This window comes from Lates calcarifer, linkage group LG20 (genome assembly GCF_001640805.2).
Source record: "Lates calcarifer isolate ASB-BC8 linkage group LG20, TLL_Latcal_v3, whole genome shotgun sequence".
NCBI lineage: Eukaryota > Metazoa > Chordata > Actinopteri > Centropomidae > Lates > Lates calcarifer.
In genome coordinates, this window is record NC_066852.1 from 21,317,807 (window position 1) to 21,333,424 (window position 15,618).

The 15,618-nt window shown below is 42.1% G+C and overlaps 2 protein-coding genes across 4 annotated transcripts; both read right to left on the minus strand.

Moving 5' to 3' along the window:
• Positions 1-12: 12 nt before the first annotated feature.
• smad9 (SMAD family member 9) lies at positions 13-10,316 on the minus strand. 3 transcript variants are annotated; one of them, XM_051078821.1, is made up of 8 exons: positions 9,809-10,316; positions 3,988-4,550; positions 3,137-3,352; positions 2,602-2,865; positions 2,363-2,473; positions 1,992-2,213; positions 958-1,214; positions 13-653 (listed from the first exon to the last, which is right to left on the minus strand). In XM_051078821.1, the coding sequence occupies exons 2-8, from the start codon at positions 4,181-4,183 to the stop codon at positions 510-512; spliced, it is 1,410 nt and encodes a 469-aa protein (XP_050934778.1). In that variant the 5' UTR covers positions 4,184-4,550; positions 9,809-10,316; the 3' UTR covers positions 13-509. The 3 variants fall into 3 exon arrangements, with proteins under 3 accessions (XP_050934778.1, XP_018547505.1, XP_050934779.1); XM_018691989.2 differs by lacking the exon at positions 9,809-10,316 and adding an exon at positions 6,446-6,592; XM_051078822.1 differs by lacking the exon at positions 9,809-10,316 and adding an exon at positions 6,446-6,580 and having other exon boundaries at positions 3,988-4,495.
• A 127-nt stretch (positions 10,317-10,443) lies between these two features.
• On the minus strand, positions 10,444-15,359 carry alg5 (ALG5 dolichyl-phosphate beta-glucosyltransferase). The gene is made up of 10 exons (XM_018691990.2): positions 15,028-15,359; positions 14,125-14,293; positions 13,783-13,829; positions 13,447-13,515; positions 13,211-13,303; positions 12,987-13,100; positions 12,824-12,883; positions 12,587-12,738; positions 11,525-11,610; positions 10,444-11,080 (listed from the first exon to the last, which is right to left on the minus strand). Exons 1-10 carry the CDS (start codon positions 15,088-15,090, stop codon positions 10,965-10,967), a joined length of 969 nt encoding a protein of 322 aa, XP_018547506.1. The 5' UTR covers positions 15,091-15,359; the 3' UTR covers positions 10,444-10,964.
• Positions 15,360-15,618: the final 259 nt, after the last annotated feature.

A 15,618-nucleotide genomic window follows, 5' to 3' on the forward strand; every position in this document is an offset into this window, starting at 1 on the left:
TTTGTCAGCGTGTTAATGCTGCAATGTGATGCTCCCTTCTTAAAGAAAAACAACTTTAATGGAACGAGGAAAAAGCAACCAGTACATGAAGTCAAACATTAGTCAACACTTGGAAATGCAATACATACTACTGTAATAACATTTATAAACAAATAACAAGTCTGAGTACCTACAAATACATCCCATTTTTTTCTGGTCTTGGAGTGCAGTTAACATGTCCCAATAGAAACATAGAGAGAAGATAAATGCTTTATCATACTGAAATTAAAAAGCATTTGATCATTTAACTACATGAGATGTAAATTAGCTAAACGAAATTCAGTTATACGTCTTTCAGTTTTGATGCGTGGTGAGACAAAGCTGTAACAGATATTTTTGTAATTTTGTGTGAGATGACAAGAAAGAGGAACCATAGGACAGAAAACCTGGACATAGAAGAGCATACAGAATCTACGACTACCTGTGTGAAGGACCAAGAATGCACACTAAAAAGTGTGCATGTGTTCATGTTACGACACAGAGGAAATGGGGTTGTGCGGGGAGCCCATCTGCGTGAGGACCTTGTCCAGCCACTGCAGAGGCCCGTGCAGATGTACCTCGATCCAGCAGGGGGTGCTGGTCACATCTTGACGGTGGTATTCGGCGCCCCAGCCCTGAAGAGAGGACGCAGCCATAAATCTCAGCAGCTCAGTTAACCATTAAAATTAATGGGTGCCAAGTGAACAGGCGTAATCCCACCTTGTGTACAGTGGGATTTGAGATGCTCAGCAGCTCTTCAAGATCAAAATAACAGCATATTAAGTTACAGTGAGCATCTCTGAGTGGATATCCAACCTTTCTTATTAAACCATAAAGGTTTCAAGTAGAAATGTGGGCAAAAGGATGATCATCAGCTGTATTTCCTTCTCTACATGTCACATATCCCTAATTCTTTACTTTTACAAGACAGTTCTTTACCTTGACGAAGCTCATTCGGATGGTGCACATCTTGGTGAGCTCGTAGACGACCTCGAAGCCGTGGTTAACAGACTGGGCGAGGAGCTGGGCGAACAGCTGGTTGTTAAAGATCTTGAGGCTGCAGCCGCTGGGGATCTTACACACGGTGGTGGCGTGGAAGCCGTGCTGGAAATTACAGTTACGACTCTGGACAAAGATACTGCTGTCACTCAGGCACTCTGCGTACACCTCGCCACCTACATAGTACAGGTGTAAACCTGGAGGAGAACGGAGGAGAAAATCAAATAGTCTTAAATAAAGTAAAAAATAAAGTCAAAAATGGAGTTAACAACTTGAATCTAGAACGCTGCAAAAAACGACTTGTCCCTTTGCTGTGGTGCAAATGCAACACTTCAAATGTCCACAGAGCATAAAAACAAAACTTTTATCCCATAAAACAAGTACACCAAACACATAATCAGAGATAAACATTCAGACACTTCATTGTATACAAACTGAAAAGGCTGTGTTTTTCTCATATTCTGCCAGAGGAAAAAAACCACAAGGGCATCTATGCTTGTAAATGAGGAATGTCTGAGTAGTGTCAGCAGTGTCTGTGCACTGGGGACAAACTACCCTCAACCCTTTGTGTCACCCCTATCATTCAAAACCACACACATCCTCACAGTGTACAGTTTACTGTAACCCACAGAGGCTCTTGATGTCTGTCCAACAAAGGCAGGCTTTCTTAACTTTTACCATGAGAAAAAAAACAATATTTGGCCTGAAGGATTCAACATAAGGAGACAAGTTGAGTGATGTTTTTGTTAAAAGAAAAAAAAAGGAGAGACAAATGGGTAGTTATAAAAAAAAAAATAAGCATGTATGATTCATTTTTGCAAACAAGCTTCCCGTCAGTTCTTGTTCTGGCCTACTGTATGTTGGGTGCAGTCCACACACACACACACACACAAAAAAAAAAAACCCACCCCATTAACAATTACAAAAAAGAATGTGTTCTGATGTGAATTACCTGCGTGAGACGTCCAGCCTACCTTTGCCTATGTGCCTGCGTGTGTGTTCGATGGTGGAGTTGCGGTTGACGTTGGACAGCAGGCCGAGGCAGAAGCGGTTCTTGTTGTTGGACGGGTCCGTGAAGCCATCCACTAAGACGCTGCGGGACGAGGCGTGAAAAGTCTCCCCCACCCGGTTGTTGAGCTCGTAGTAAGCTATGGAGCACCAGTACTCCGGCTCCTCATAGCACACGGGCCGTAAATCTAAACAGGAGCATGAGGAAAGTTTGACTTAGCGGTGGGAGACGTGGAGAAAACACTCTATCCTGTGCTATTTTTTCGATATTTTATCACATTGATATAAAAATTCTATAAATCCAGTTGTGTGACCATGTTGTTTGAACTGAAGTTACCTGTGTGTGGAGCTGAAAATGTAAGTTTCGTGGTTCCTGTGGAGTTGCTGGGCTTCACATCCTCTTGAGGGCTCGTCTCCATCATGCTGTATGGAGGTGGGGGAGTCTCAGCTGGAAGAGCATGTCACAAATCACAGAAAGAGGATAAGTGGGAAAAGTAAATGATGCACATTTGAGTTGAGTTTGAGATGCTGTGGTCAGAATCTGCCAAAGCCATGGTGCATGCTTTGATCCCCTACCTGCGATGTGATAAGGACTGCCGGGCTCTGCAGAGCTGTTGGGGGAGTTGGGGTAACTCTGTGAGGTGGGAGACTGGGCGAGGGAGGAAGAGGAGGGGGAGGAGGAGGAGAAGGAGGAGCAGGGCAGCGGGGGGAAGGAGTCCGGGTAAGTGGCGTTCTGGGGCATCAGGGGCTCGTTGTGCAGGGAGGTGTTCCTGAACTTCGCCAGTAAACTGTGCTGAGGGTTGAACTCGCTGTGGCGTGGGACCAGAACTGGAGGCAGCACTGAGAGGAGACGAGAGAGAGGAGAGGAAAGGAGAAGGTAGAGAGAGAGAGGGAGCGAGCATAGACAAAGACAGACACAGAGCAAGAGCCAGATGCTGTTATAAAAGATTGTATTACTGTAAATCCTTTTGGCTTGCGAGCACTGTATTGGATCAGATGTCCTGCCTCTGTTTGGGAACCCATAAAAGCTTTACTGTTACAAAATTAAAATTTAACAATGATCTTATTTCACAAAGCTAATTTAGAGGATATCCTCTGCTAATGTGTGTACCTGGAGTCTCCACGCGCCTGTAGTGGTAGGGGTTGACGCAAATGTCCTTCTGCTTGGAGCCGAAGGGGAACTCGCAGCACTCCAGGGCTTTCAGCTCGTGGTGGGACTGCAGGTCAGGCCAGCGCCACACCCTGCAGTAGATGACATGGGGCAGACCCTTCCTGTGGGACACCTGCAGCCTCCCGTCCAGCGACCGAGGAATCGTCACACACTTGCCTGAAAGATTAAAGTGAAACAGCACAGATGTCAATACAGCAATGGGCAGATTATGTTGTTTGTTTAAACTTCTGCTGTTTGAAACCTCACTAATGATGACAACAGCAGACACATTTGCATGATTAGATAAATGATTTCTAATACAGCTACTACTTCTAGTGCACTTTCAAAAAGTCTGCTGTCTGTTTATTTACTACTAACTGTATTCAGCTAATTAAAAGACTCTGGAGAAAAAAAATTAAAAGTTTTTTTTAACATTATTGATAATGAGACTAGCATAATTTCACATTTTCAAGCTGTTTATAAGATTAACTACCAGCTGCTTCCAACCTTTTGACCTTATGTCCCATATAATATAAACCAATGTTTGCATATGTCAGTTAGTTGAGTCCACTAAAGATGGATTTTTCCCTCTCAAATAGTAGATAGGTAGTATTATGTATTATTAAGTATTATGTTTTTCACCAGAAACAAGTAAATATTAGAGTACAGTACACACACACACAAAAGTCCTATGCTCTAAATCATCTAAATTCCCCTCAGGTTTAAGTTGCGACCCCCCTGCACGAGGTCAGCCCTCCAGATCGGAAACTACTGTACTCAACTACTCCTGTATGTGACACAGTGATACTCACTGGGCTGCCCAGGGCAGCTGAGAGCCCTCTCTAACTCCTCCATCGCCCCCTTCTTCTTCTTCAGTTTCTTCACTAGAGAGTCCACAGCCTTCTCCGCCCACTTCTCCTCCTCATCCCCTTGCTTCCAGCCGAGCAGGCGCTTCACCGCCGGGCTGGTGAAGGAGAATAGGGATGTAATGGAGGTTGAGGAGTTCATTATGAGATGAATAAATGGGGGAGGGTGAGGCGAGATGAGCTGATGGGCGATGTTAAAGGGATAAAAGTTCCCTCGAGGACAGGAGCGAGGAGGCAAATGAGTAGCCAGGACAGATAAGAAACAGAGGTAGGGATAAAAGAGGTAGCGAGATGAGTCTGTGTAAATAGAGTCTGTTGTTTTTTTTTTGTATTCCGCTGTTACTTCCGAGCAGTGCTGGTGGAGGAGTTGGACTCCCGCCAGTGCAGCACAAACCCTAAATCTCCTCCCTGGGTTGGCACAGAAGGGATCCGGCAGCTCCGGATTCGAAGCCTCCTGTAGGAAAGGTTATTCCTCACACGGCCAGAAATCCAGGTCAAGTTTCAATCACCTGGCAAGAGAAGTGAGAGACAGTATTAACTGCTAATTTAGCACAAAAAGATGCATGGCTGGAGAGAGAGTTCAGAGGTTAGGATGAAAAGAGACCTTGGGATTTAATTGTAGGGTTGCTAAGCCAGAGTAACTAAGGTGATAAGCTGATCTGGACTGATGACAATAGCCAGAGTGAAATCAAAGACTGAACACCACATAATCAAAAATCTACTCATATTTAATGATCTGGGCATTGGAGAAGGATGTCCATGATAAGGAGGCTGTATCAACGGGGGACTGTTACAGAGAGCACGCCTGCATCAAAACTGATCTCCCCACATGCTGAACAACAAGCTTATTATTTTCTATGGAGAAAATGAAACACGTACCAAAACTGTTCTTGGGGGGGGGGGGGGGGGGGGCAGGGCAAAGATGGCCAAGCTCATTTCTAGATTCACCAACAATGAGGAATGTCCTTTCTGGCCTCTGTTTCTATGATCATGCCACTGACGCCCAGGAGCCATACTGTCTGGCCAGAACACATCACAGGACAGGAGGGGGAGAGGGAGAGAGGGAGGGAGACAGACAGAGAGAGGGAGAGAGAGCTCCCTGTTTTTGTGTTTGTGTCTTTCTGTCCGTCTGAAAACTATTGAAAAATACAGAAATACCAACAGTAAGGTATATAAATACACAAGTATTCACTCTTTCCACTATATTTGATTGTTTACTTGAGTCTTAATCATCACCAAAGCATTTTCACTCCAGCAGCTCCATCTTACTGATAAATTAACCTTTCTCCAATATTCACACAGTAAAGTAAATATGTCTCCTGTAGCAGAGCGTATCATATTTGATCCATGTGGCAGAAAACACGAAAACACAAACAAGTTTTTAGTAGTATTGTAGTAAAGCATTCTTGCATGTCAGATTATAGTCGCTCTTCACTCGTTCTGCTCTGCCTGCATGACTGATGCAGATAAAAAACATCTTGGCAGGCAAAGACAGTAAAGGTGAACTGGAGGCTCTTTAAACCTTCACATCTTATCACTCTGAAGAGACACAACACAGCCAGATTAGAGTTTGGTGTCAAATCTGGGACTTTTCACTTAGACGGATCTCAGAAAAGACACACAGGTAATAAGCGGTGTGAATCGGCGTTACCACACGACGCACAGCTGCTTGCTGACAGAAGCGTGTGACCAGCAATGGTTTCCCGCAGACAAACAGACAGACAGCTGGGGGTTTACAATGACAGCAAAAGCGCACCGAGCTCAATGCTGCATCAGTCTTCTACCGCCGCCGCCGCCGCTGCTGCTGCTGCTTTATGGAGCCTGGCGTCACTCTGTCTGCAGGCTCAGATAGGCTAATTACCTAATGCTTTATCACCAGGACACCCCCTTCCCAAAAAAGTAAACACGCCAGCTTCCTCTACTACAACAACTACTACTACTACGGCGAGTCACTTTGCCGCTACAGACTCCGGGTTGTGCCCTGACCTCTGAACGCACCTTTACCTATACCTAGGTAGAATAAGGGAGCAGACGCTTGGCATCAAAACTCACAACATCACTATAGACAACGGCTGAACCAGTCAGTCAAGCACATGTATCGATTTAGTATGTTTTTGATTATTCTTGAATTCGTGCTCAAGCAGTAGCCTATATAGATTATTGATTTCTGATCAATACTCAGCTATAAGATTATACTTTGTAAACCCAGCCATCTCAATAAACCTTCGTGATAACAATTAAAGAATATGTAATCCCCAAAAAGTTGCCCAACAGTGCCCGTGGAAACTTTTTCACGAGTATTTAACAGCAATTTAAAAATATTTTACATGGCAGCAAACCCACAACAACATACGAAATAAAGTCACAGTTTCTGGAAATAAACAAAATCAGTTTATTATCTCACCTCTGTTGTGATAACAAGTGCACCGCAGACAGCCTGATGTGCGTGTGAAGGCTTCCCTGTCTGTAGTAGGTCAGGCCAGCACACTCACTGAGGCAGCGAAGGTGTGTGACTGTTTGCGTGTGTGTGTGTGTGTGTGTGTGTGTGCGGATCGTGTCTGCGAGCATGTGTGTTGACGTTGAAGCGTCAAGTCAGCCGCAGTAAAAGTTGCATCCAGCTGCAGATTTCAAAATACAAGCGCTGTGTTAACAAAGCAAAGTGTAATGCAGGGGGTCAGCGGAAGACAAACAGATGCTACTTCACAAAAACAAAAACAAAAAGTTTAGTCTAGTGTGACACAGACTGTAGGCTACTAGATCACCTAAAACAAAAGTGATGGTAGATATTAATCTATAATTCTACATTATTGAATACTTTTTATATACAGTGAATTAAAAAAAAACATGTTTTTGAGTTTATAATAGGGAGACAATCCTGCGTTTTGGGAAACGACACGGTTACGAGTCCAGAGAATAGTTTACGTTTTTGATTAGCCTAATTAAGTTTATATTTATAATGAATTCTTACTATTTTTCAACATATTTCTTGCAAAAAGACTAAAATAACCATCAACAGTTCCAATAATAAGTCAGTTTCAATACTCTATCTTAAATTTATATTAATAATTGAAAATGAAATCATGGTTAGGGTACTTATCAAAAAGTTATTTTTAAACTTTTACTTTTTTGTCTTGCAGCCAAATGTTTGTATTTATTTTACACAAATTAATGTTACATGAAAAGTTACACAATCAATATATTTTCATTTATGATTATAGACTGTATTGATGACACCTCAGCCCAACAATCGTCGTGCGCGCACCGCTCATAGCTTTGCTATACAAACGACCGAACATCCGCCTTTATTGTGAAGGTACAGTAACAGTACCTTCCGGTATTGCCCTGTTCCTCTGCGGTTACATTGACGCAGGTTTGCAGAGCCCGGAGCCTCCACTCCTCCAGCAGCCCCAGCCGAGCGCCACACAGCCTCGGCGGCGTCAGCTTGGCTGGAACCGCAGCGCCTGCATGCGAGATCCCTCCGCCTCCCCTCCCCACCTCCTACCCCCATCCTGGAACTTTCCCAGGATTTCAGGGATTTCAGATTCAGGCCCCGCAGCAGCACCAGCACCAGCAGCATGCATGTGCGCGCGTACATGCGTGCGTGCGTGCCACCTGAGCCATGCCCAATTATGTCTCCCAGTTCAGGCATAGTTGGCTCTAACTAACGCAGGCTAGGAAGAAAAAACAATCCCACCTGTTCCTCCTTTTTCCAGACTGTTCTAGTGAACGGACCTCCCGTAAAAATGTTGTAGCCCTACGACCATGAGCCTAATGCTCTTTTAATGTGCTTGTTTGTCATTCATTAGGTTAAATGTCTGTGTTGGGCTCTTTAGTAGAACCTAGTCCTTCACCCTATTATTTTTTTTATTAATGTACAGCTGCTTTGCTTTGGCTTTTTTTCACATGGTAGTAGTCTACATTATAGGTGCCTTAAGTCTACTTTGTTTATGATCCACAATAGTGTTTATACATGTGAAGTTTCGATCAGTACCTGCCAGTAAAGTCCGATAAATAACAAACAACTGCCCTTAAATAACACTTTCTTCTATTTGACGTGCATGCGCGCACATGCACACACACTACACCTGTAGTGTAACAATATAAATGTAAAACCTCGCCCGCAGACGAGAGACTGCTCAGTTGTCTTCCTCCTCTAATTCACTCCTGTTATGAAATCTGGCTTCATGTTTTTTTTCCTCTTTAAAAATCGCAGTTGTTTCATTATCTATTGTTAGGAGCCACACAGAGGTCTTTCTCATTGCGGATGGATACGATCCTTTATTGGGAGTGCCGTGACTGGTCCAGTTAATGACGCAAGCCCGACTGGCGACAGTGAGTCTACAAGTTTGACATTTTCACAGTTTACAGCAACTGCTGCGGAACGTAACAATACTCCCAACACTGAAGTGAAACCACTCTGGGGATCCTGTGTAAAACCTTATGAATTTTTTCCCTCCACCAACCACCAGGTGGGTCCTCAAAATGCATCCACCAGGATTAACTGCCGGTGTACCTCAAATAGGTATCTATCAAAGCCAGAGATTTCCAAAATCTTGGCCGGGGGCCCTCGGGGAAGCCGCGAGAATTAGGACTCAGGGCATAATGATAATCACTATAAACGAAGTGGGTTTTTGTCACTCTTTAGAATTAAGTATAGCAAGAAATCTGCCAAATAAAAACCACCTCACCTGCAAAAAACAAGTTTCTTTGAATTCAGATTTTAAAATGATATATTTTAGCATCACATAGAGATTAAAGTCTAACTGATTTCCCACAGAATATCGGTAATAATCGGAGGCAGATCAATAAAATCCACTCCTCATGTAAATGTTTACACCTTGTCACTGAGACAGGAAACCAGAGAAGCGCCACCGGACCATGATTCGTCGCCTGTGTGTCTTGTCTGGTTGCTGAGGGGCAGGCAGACAGGCAGGGCACAAACAGGATGCTCTCCCCGGGGCTCCGAGAGGCCACAGAGACATCCGCATTAGCACGAACCGTAGACCTCAGGCTTGCATAAGAAAACAGCTCTATGAAGAACTTCATTTACTGGGACCGCAAAAACGCTTGTTGGACGTTTTCCAGGAAGATGTTCACTGGAGGCTTAGGAGACACAGGAAAGGGGGGTGACTTTGGCTTTAAATAATGTAATCCAGGGTTTCCCACTCTCTTTCATTTCAAGGAAAAGCCAAACTCATGATAATGTAACCTCGTGGACCTCCCTCCCCATAAAAAACTTCATATTACTGATACCAGCTAACTTCATTTCAGGATTTTAGCTGTTAAATCTAATTTTATACCAAATTAAATAAACTGTAAGTAGAGTCAGATCCTGCAGATTTCTACTAATAATATTTAACAGATATTTTCCTGATCCCGGTACTCTCTGTAGAATGCCTGATACAGACCCAGTAGCCCCCAATTTGTGAACCAACAACCAGTGACCTGAGATGAAAGTGGTCATGCACTGTCACACTGTGCATCCTCTGTGTTAAGATAGTGCATCTGTTAGATTTTGCAGAAAGATATCAAGCACTACAAAAAAAGATTACATTAGCAGGGTGAGGCTTTGTGTCAGACCGTGCAAAGAACACAACCTACCAAAGTCTCAAATGGCGTAAAAACTCATGGGATTACATTTGATCTTGATGTGAATTTTAAGCTCCATGAGCAACCAATAGTCTTTATCTTGTTTTGATGACAAATAGTTAACATAGCAAGTAAGTCCTTTAAGTTTAAAGATTGAGATAAAGACATCAGATCTTACCCGCAGATCTTCTCTACCTCGGCTCTGTCTGGTCCACAGCTCTGCAGTGAGGTTTATGAAAATGCAAAATGTAGATGACACAGTTCACCAGTTTCAACTTGTCTCTATTTGCTTCCGTCACATTATGACTGATATACAAGGTGTTACTTGGTCATGAGCTGAGCTTCAGGTCCTCTGTACAGGAATTTCTTTTGCCCTTTTTGGTCTTTGACTCTCAGACATCCTCTCACAAAAGTCTCGGAGAAGCCAAAGAAGTGCACTTTTTGCAAACTATTTTAAAAGCCTTTTTTTTACTTTAATAGCAGGGCTGCAACTAACTGTTATTGCCATTATCGACTAATCTGACCATAATTTTATTGCTTAGTCAATTAATTTTTCGATCTAGAAAACACCGGAAATTAGTCAAAAATGCTGATTAAGTTATCCTGGAGTACAGGATGACAACCTCAAACCCTAAAAAACAAATAATACAGTGACAAAAGATTGAGAACATCAGCAAATTCTGACATTAGAGAATCTTGAATCATTAAATATTTGGTATTTTTTATGGAAAATATGACAATTAACTGTCTACTGACTAAATCAACTACTTGTTGCAGCACTAGTTTGGTCAATAATGATTTTCAAAGCATAAATCACTGAATTTTTTTTAATTTTTTATTTTGGTTTAAATCATCCAGCCCATCAACCCATCGCCATGTTTCCTCAAAAAAGTACAATCCCTCCCTTTTGAAAATCTCACAACATTCAGTCTACCTGTCAGAATCATGACACACAGATGAGCAGATCCTTCACATTTCCTACAAGTCATTCTTTCTCACTTAAAATTGATTGGCCACAAAATAAACATTAAGTAACTTAGTAAACGGATCAGTCAGACAGACATTCTGTAGGCCGCAGCAACAGAGATGTACGTGTAACAGTGGCCATCACAAGCCAATATCCGAATAAAAAAAGAAAAAGGCAGGACCATGAGGAACCCACAACTGTGTCATTACTTCACCTCCAGTGAGAGGAAGAGAATGAGGCATACTGTACTTTGCTCTTCGCTTGTGATTGCAGTGTGTGATGGACACAGTTGTTAATCCCACCTCATCCAAAGGTTTGATGGCCCTATCATAGGCTGTCTCTAGGATACCGGGGCCCGTCTGATTGGCTAGTCAGACTTATGCGATGACTCCAGTTTCCAGGCTCCGGTGATATAGCGCAGGCGAATGAAAATCAGGTCTCGTCCCATCTGCAGCCAGCTCCAAAACGGGACCAGCTTGGATCCTGGCAGAGCAAACACACAGGCACTTAATTTTAAACTGATGCTTTTATGGGGCAAATAATGGAAATATCCCAATTTGCTGACATTTAATGCTGATAGGCCATGCAATAACACCATCAGCAAAGACTTAATCACAGCAGAACTACACAGGCTTAGAAATGCAACAGTGAATTTGCCACAGTCAAAAACATGGTAAAACAAAATAGACAAGGAAAAAAGAATGAAATCTTTGAGAAGAGTAAAACCCACAAAGATCAGCGAGTAGAAACACCCACAGTACGTAATTACTGACAAAACATTAAACAAGGAATAACGAGAAGTCACAAAAATATATAAAAATCAGCCAATCACAGACTTACAAACACATCCAGCAGAGATATTTATAGAACTAGAGATAGGTGAGACAGTGGGAGGACACATGTCCACATATTCCATGAAAAACCTACCTTCTATTTCAGTCCAGTTGACTGCCACCTCTGCTATGGGGATTTTAAAACACTGAGCAATATACAGCAGCTCCACATCAAAAGCCCTGACAGAAGAAAGATACAAATGTACAGAAACTGCATTAAATTGATGTTCACTGCAGAGTAAAAAAAAAACCTGGGCATGGAACCTCATTACTTTTTTGGTTTTGACTTAAATGTGTCCACAGAACTTAGTGCTGAGAACTGTTAAGTACTGAAAACTAGCATTAAATGTCTGGTCAGAGTTGTGTTATTGTTGTTTATTATTGATCAGATAGTTCTTGACTTGAATAAAAATGATGCCCAACATTTAGGCAAAGCAATCTTATTTGTTTTTTTTAAAGACTATTTTATTTAGATTATTGTGCGGGTGCTTGTATTTAGAAAATAAACATTTCAGAAGAAAGTTTCTTTTGTGCAATGAAATAAGTTTTCAGAAGAAAACGTTCCTATTTCTCTAAGATATGGAGAAAAAAATATACTATTTTCAGTTTCTGAATCTGGGACATCGTACTAGTATTGTTAATTTCAAACATTATGCAGCCCTCCTAGCAACACTGACCTTTATCAGAAAATATGAAAGTCCCTACAAACCCACACTCCAGCAAAACAGGTGTTTTCACTCATGTTGCCTGATTGGACCTCTCTGGGGGACAGGAGAACTTACCCTATTCTTATTCTTATTGGTCTATGAAGTTTGGTGACATCATGGCTTTCCAAGCAAAGTTCTGCCTAGCTTCAACCTGACTAGTGGTCTAATTAGCTGGGTTAATTTAAAACACCTGTGTGAGGTTGCTGGTTCCATTTTTAGAAACATGATTTGTTTTTTTACCTGTTTGTCTGCTGATCAAATTAAGAAGGCATTTTCAAACATCACTTTGTCGACAGTGTGATAACCTCATACACACTGAGGACTGTTTCTAAAATAAGTGACAGGTTGATTGTTAGCAGCATGTTGCTGTTACTGTGACCAATAAACCCATATGGTCAATTTCATTATGCAAATTCACGAAGTGTCCATGATGAAGTGTAAGCCCTTACCATCGCTCCACATGGAGAGAGGAAAAAGTCTTGAGTGCAGCCTCACGTGTGAAAAGCTTGAAGCCACACTGTGTGTCCTTGATCCCTCTCACACAAAAGAACCACACCAGGAAATGAAAGCCAAACATAAGGAATGTGCGAAACACTGATCGCTGTGGCAGAGACACAACAGTGGTTACTTAGTGGTTAGACAGACATGCTCTACAGTACTCTGGATGATAAAAGACAGATAATTACCTGAGCTACAGACTCTTTCTCCAGGTGAGCTCTGGAACCACAGGAAATTGCCATGTTCTCCTAAACGTACAAGGACAGGGGTTTTAAGGTTGGCCACACACTACCTGCCTTCTGTTAATACATATATATAAGACAGAACAGTAATAACTGAACACAGCCACACCGGTTTAGGGTTGAGATCATTAAGTCCAGCCTCCACTTTGTCAATGTCAGCAAACTTTGTGGCTCCGTCAGCATCAGCCATCAGAATGACTTTACCTCTGGAGCTCAGGGTTCCCTTTAAATGACACAGAGACAGAAAAAAATGCTTGGAAATCAAAACTAAATAAACTTCTTACTGTTGTTTTTGTGCTGCATTTAGGACACACTGTAGTTTGACAGTCTCACCATCCGCACAGCTCCTCCTTTCCCCCTGTTCTTCACCAGCGTCAGGACCCGCACTTTATCTGCACCATACTTCTTGGTGTACCCCAAAGCAACCTGGCGAGACATCACGACAGTGTCCACTCACAAAACAAGTCCCTTATTGGTATCATTTTGAAATGTTTAGCTAAGCCAAAAGGAGCTGAGCAAAAAATAAAATTCCTGGTAACATATTCCCTAAAAAGATTTTAAATTATTACCTCTGTGGTTTTGTCTTTGCTGCCATCGTCAACCACAATGACCTCATAGGTAAAAGAGGGGTTTTGTTTCTGCAATGAGGAAAAAAGATGAGGGATTTGTTTCACAACAGGCAGTTTTTCAGCTGAGTGCTGCCACCTACTGGCCTCTTTTGAGAACAACAGCCAATAAGTGTTACCTTTGTTTCACCTTTCAGATGATAAAACTGCATCTCTTACATCAGTTAAAATAACAAAAACAAAATAATTCTTAGGCTTTTTTAATTGTGTCCCTTTAAACTATAACTTTATTGTTGTAAGATTTAATGTAACACTGCCCATATGAGGCTGAGCACTTACCTGTCTGTTTTCTAAGTACTCCATAGCTTCTTCCAACATCACAGGCACTGTAACAACACAGACACATATTAGTGTCTATGACCTACTACAGGTGCATGGTAACCAGTGTAATTTAAATGGCAACAAGCTGCATGTTAACTATAGGCTTTACAAGACAATTCATCATTAAACACAAAGTAAACTGTGCATTTATTAACATGAAATTGAGAGTGCACTGTATCTGCATTCAACCAAGACAAATACTGATGGGGCTCTAGTGGATAATATGTCACTGCTCAAGTAACTATGCAGAAGTTCCTGAAAGACACCTGTATGTAAACCCCCCCTCACCCCTTCACTCACTCCGGAGCTCCTCATTGTAGGCCGGGATCACCACAGAGAGCTCCCTGGAGTGGGGATCGTGCAGGCTGGGGAACGGTTCCTTCTCTCCTGAGGCGGTGAGGAAGTACTTCTCCTTCTCATGGCATGTCAGGTTCACCATCCCGGCAGTGACGTGTGCTACAACGAGCACCTGAAAAGAGACTCGTTACACTTTGCCTTTGGCTACTTTTAGAATCTTTAAACAAAGGTGTTAGATAATTTTTTGACATGATGAACAGAAGAAGAGAACAATTGTATCAAGTGCAATAGCTATAATAACTACATTTCTGTCATATCTACAGCTTAAGTGTGTAATGGTGAAGAGGCACAGCAGTGTTTGTTGTTACCACGACTTTCAGTGATTTATTTGCTTTAATTTTATGCCTTACAGCTTCTTTTTGTAACATGTAATTTACAGTTTTATTGTTATTTTTAATTGTCGCCTTTGCAGGTCCATGAGAAATATTGGATTGAAATCCTTTTTGAATATCAGATTTCTTCTTTTTAATATGTATGTATGTGTATGTATATGTTGTATTGCAGAATAAAATCAATTCAAATGTTTGTCTTTTGTCTGTGTTTTAATACATTTGAGAATTTTCTTACAGTGGACAACTCTTGCTGCCAATTTGGAGCATTTTAAAATATGATTTCTTCAGGATTAAGAACTATATTTTAGTGTTTGTAATCAGACGCAGGGAGAAAAGGAAATGTCATAAAATTAAGGGAATAGACATAGAGATAGACATCAACACTGCCACTCAGTGGGTGCAAAAATCGGGAAATGAATGTGGACAGTTTCTGCCTCCCATTACAAACCAAACACCTAAAACAAGCCACAGATCTCTGCCAACACAGTGTTAACTCATTATTATAACTACTTACCACAATTAAACCCAGGGCTGCTAATGCGACCAAGGCTTGAACTATTTCACAGAGGAAATCCATTTTCCATTAGTTAGCCTGCAGCCACTGACAGACCACCACTCAAGTGCTTAGCTATAAAGCTAGCTCGGCTTCCCCTAGCTTTGCTTCGTGTCCTGCAGCCTGTTGTCTGATTCCCCAGGCTTCACAGGAAAATATAAGCTAAGGAGATTGTTTAGAAGGCAGAAAAATAAAATAGGAGCTCTTATACTTCCATGGGTGGTTCATTGAACTCTACTCCCAATCACAACTGTACACAACGCTGACAAGGAAGTGCCAAGTTCTTCTCGACACATCATCAGTTTGAGGCAAGAGAGCACCGAGCGGCCCGGTGATTTCTACACTGACACCTAGCGGACAGGGGTGGGAGTGACCACAAGAACTGTACAGAGGAGGTGGTGGTGGTGGAGGAGGAGGAGGAGGTGGAGAGGGAGGTGTAACCCATGATATTCACGCACTGTCCACACCTCCATTGCTCTGGTGTAATTTCAGACAGATGAATCAAAGTCTACATGGCAGGATACCACCAGCAGAACACAAGAATGTTATTTA

What these genes read in the sequence shown, in the direction of transcription:
- smad9 (XM_051078821.1), bottom strand. Translation starts at nt 4,183, where the DNA reads ATGAACTCCTCAACCTCCATTACATCCCTATTCTCCTTCACCAGCCCG. An exon ending in CAGTCCTTATCACATCGCAG is followed by an intron (nt 2,474 to 2,601) that starts GTAGGGGATCAA and finishes ATGCTCTTCCAG; the next exon opens with CTGAGACTCCCCCACCTCCA. An exon ending in ACGCAGGCACATAGGCAAAG is followed by an intron (nt 1,215 to 1,991) that starts GTAGGCTGGACG and finishes GTTCTCCTCCAG; the next exon opens with GTTTACACCTGTACTATGTA.
- alg5 (XM_018691990.2), bottom strand. Translation starts at nt 15,090, where the DNA reads ATGGATTTCCTCTGTGAAATAGTTCAAGCCTTGGTCGCATTAGCAGCC. An exon ending in AGTACTTAGAAAACAGACAG is followed by an intron (nt 13,516 to 13,782) that starts GTAAGTGCTCAG and finishes TCCTCATTGCAG; the next exon opens with AAACAAAACCCCTCTTTTAC. An exon ending in ATGATCTCAACCCTAAACCG is followed by an intron (nt 12,884 to 12,986) that starts GTGTGGCTGTGT and finishes TTGTACGTTTAG; the next exon opens with GAGAACATGGCAATTTCCTG.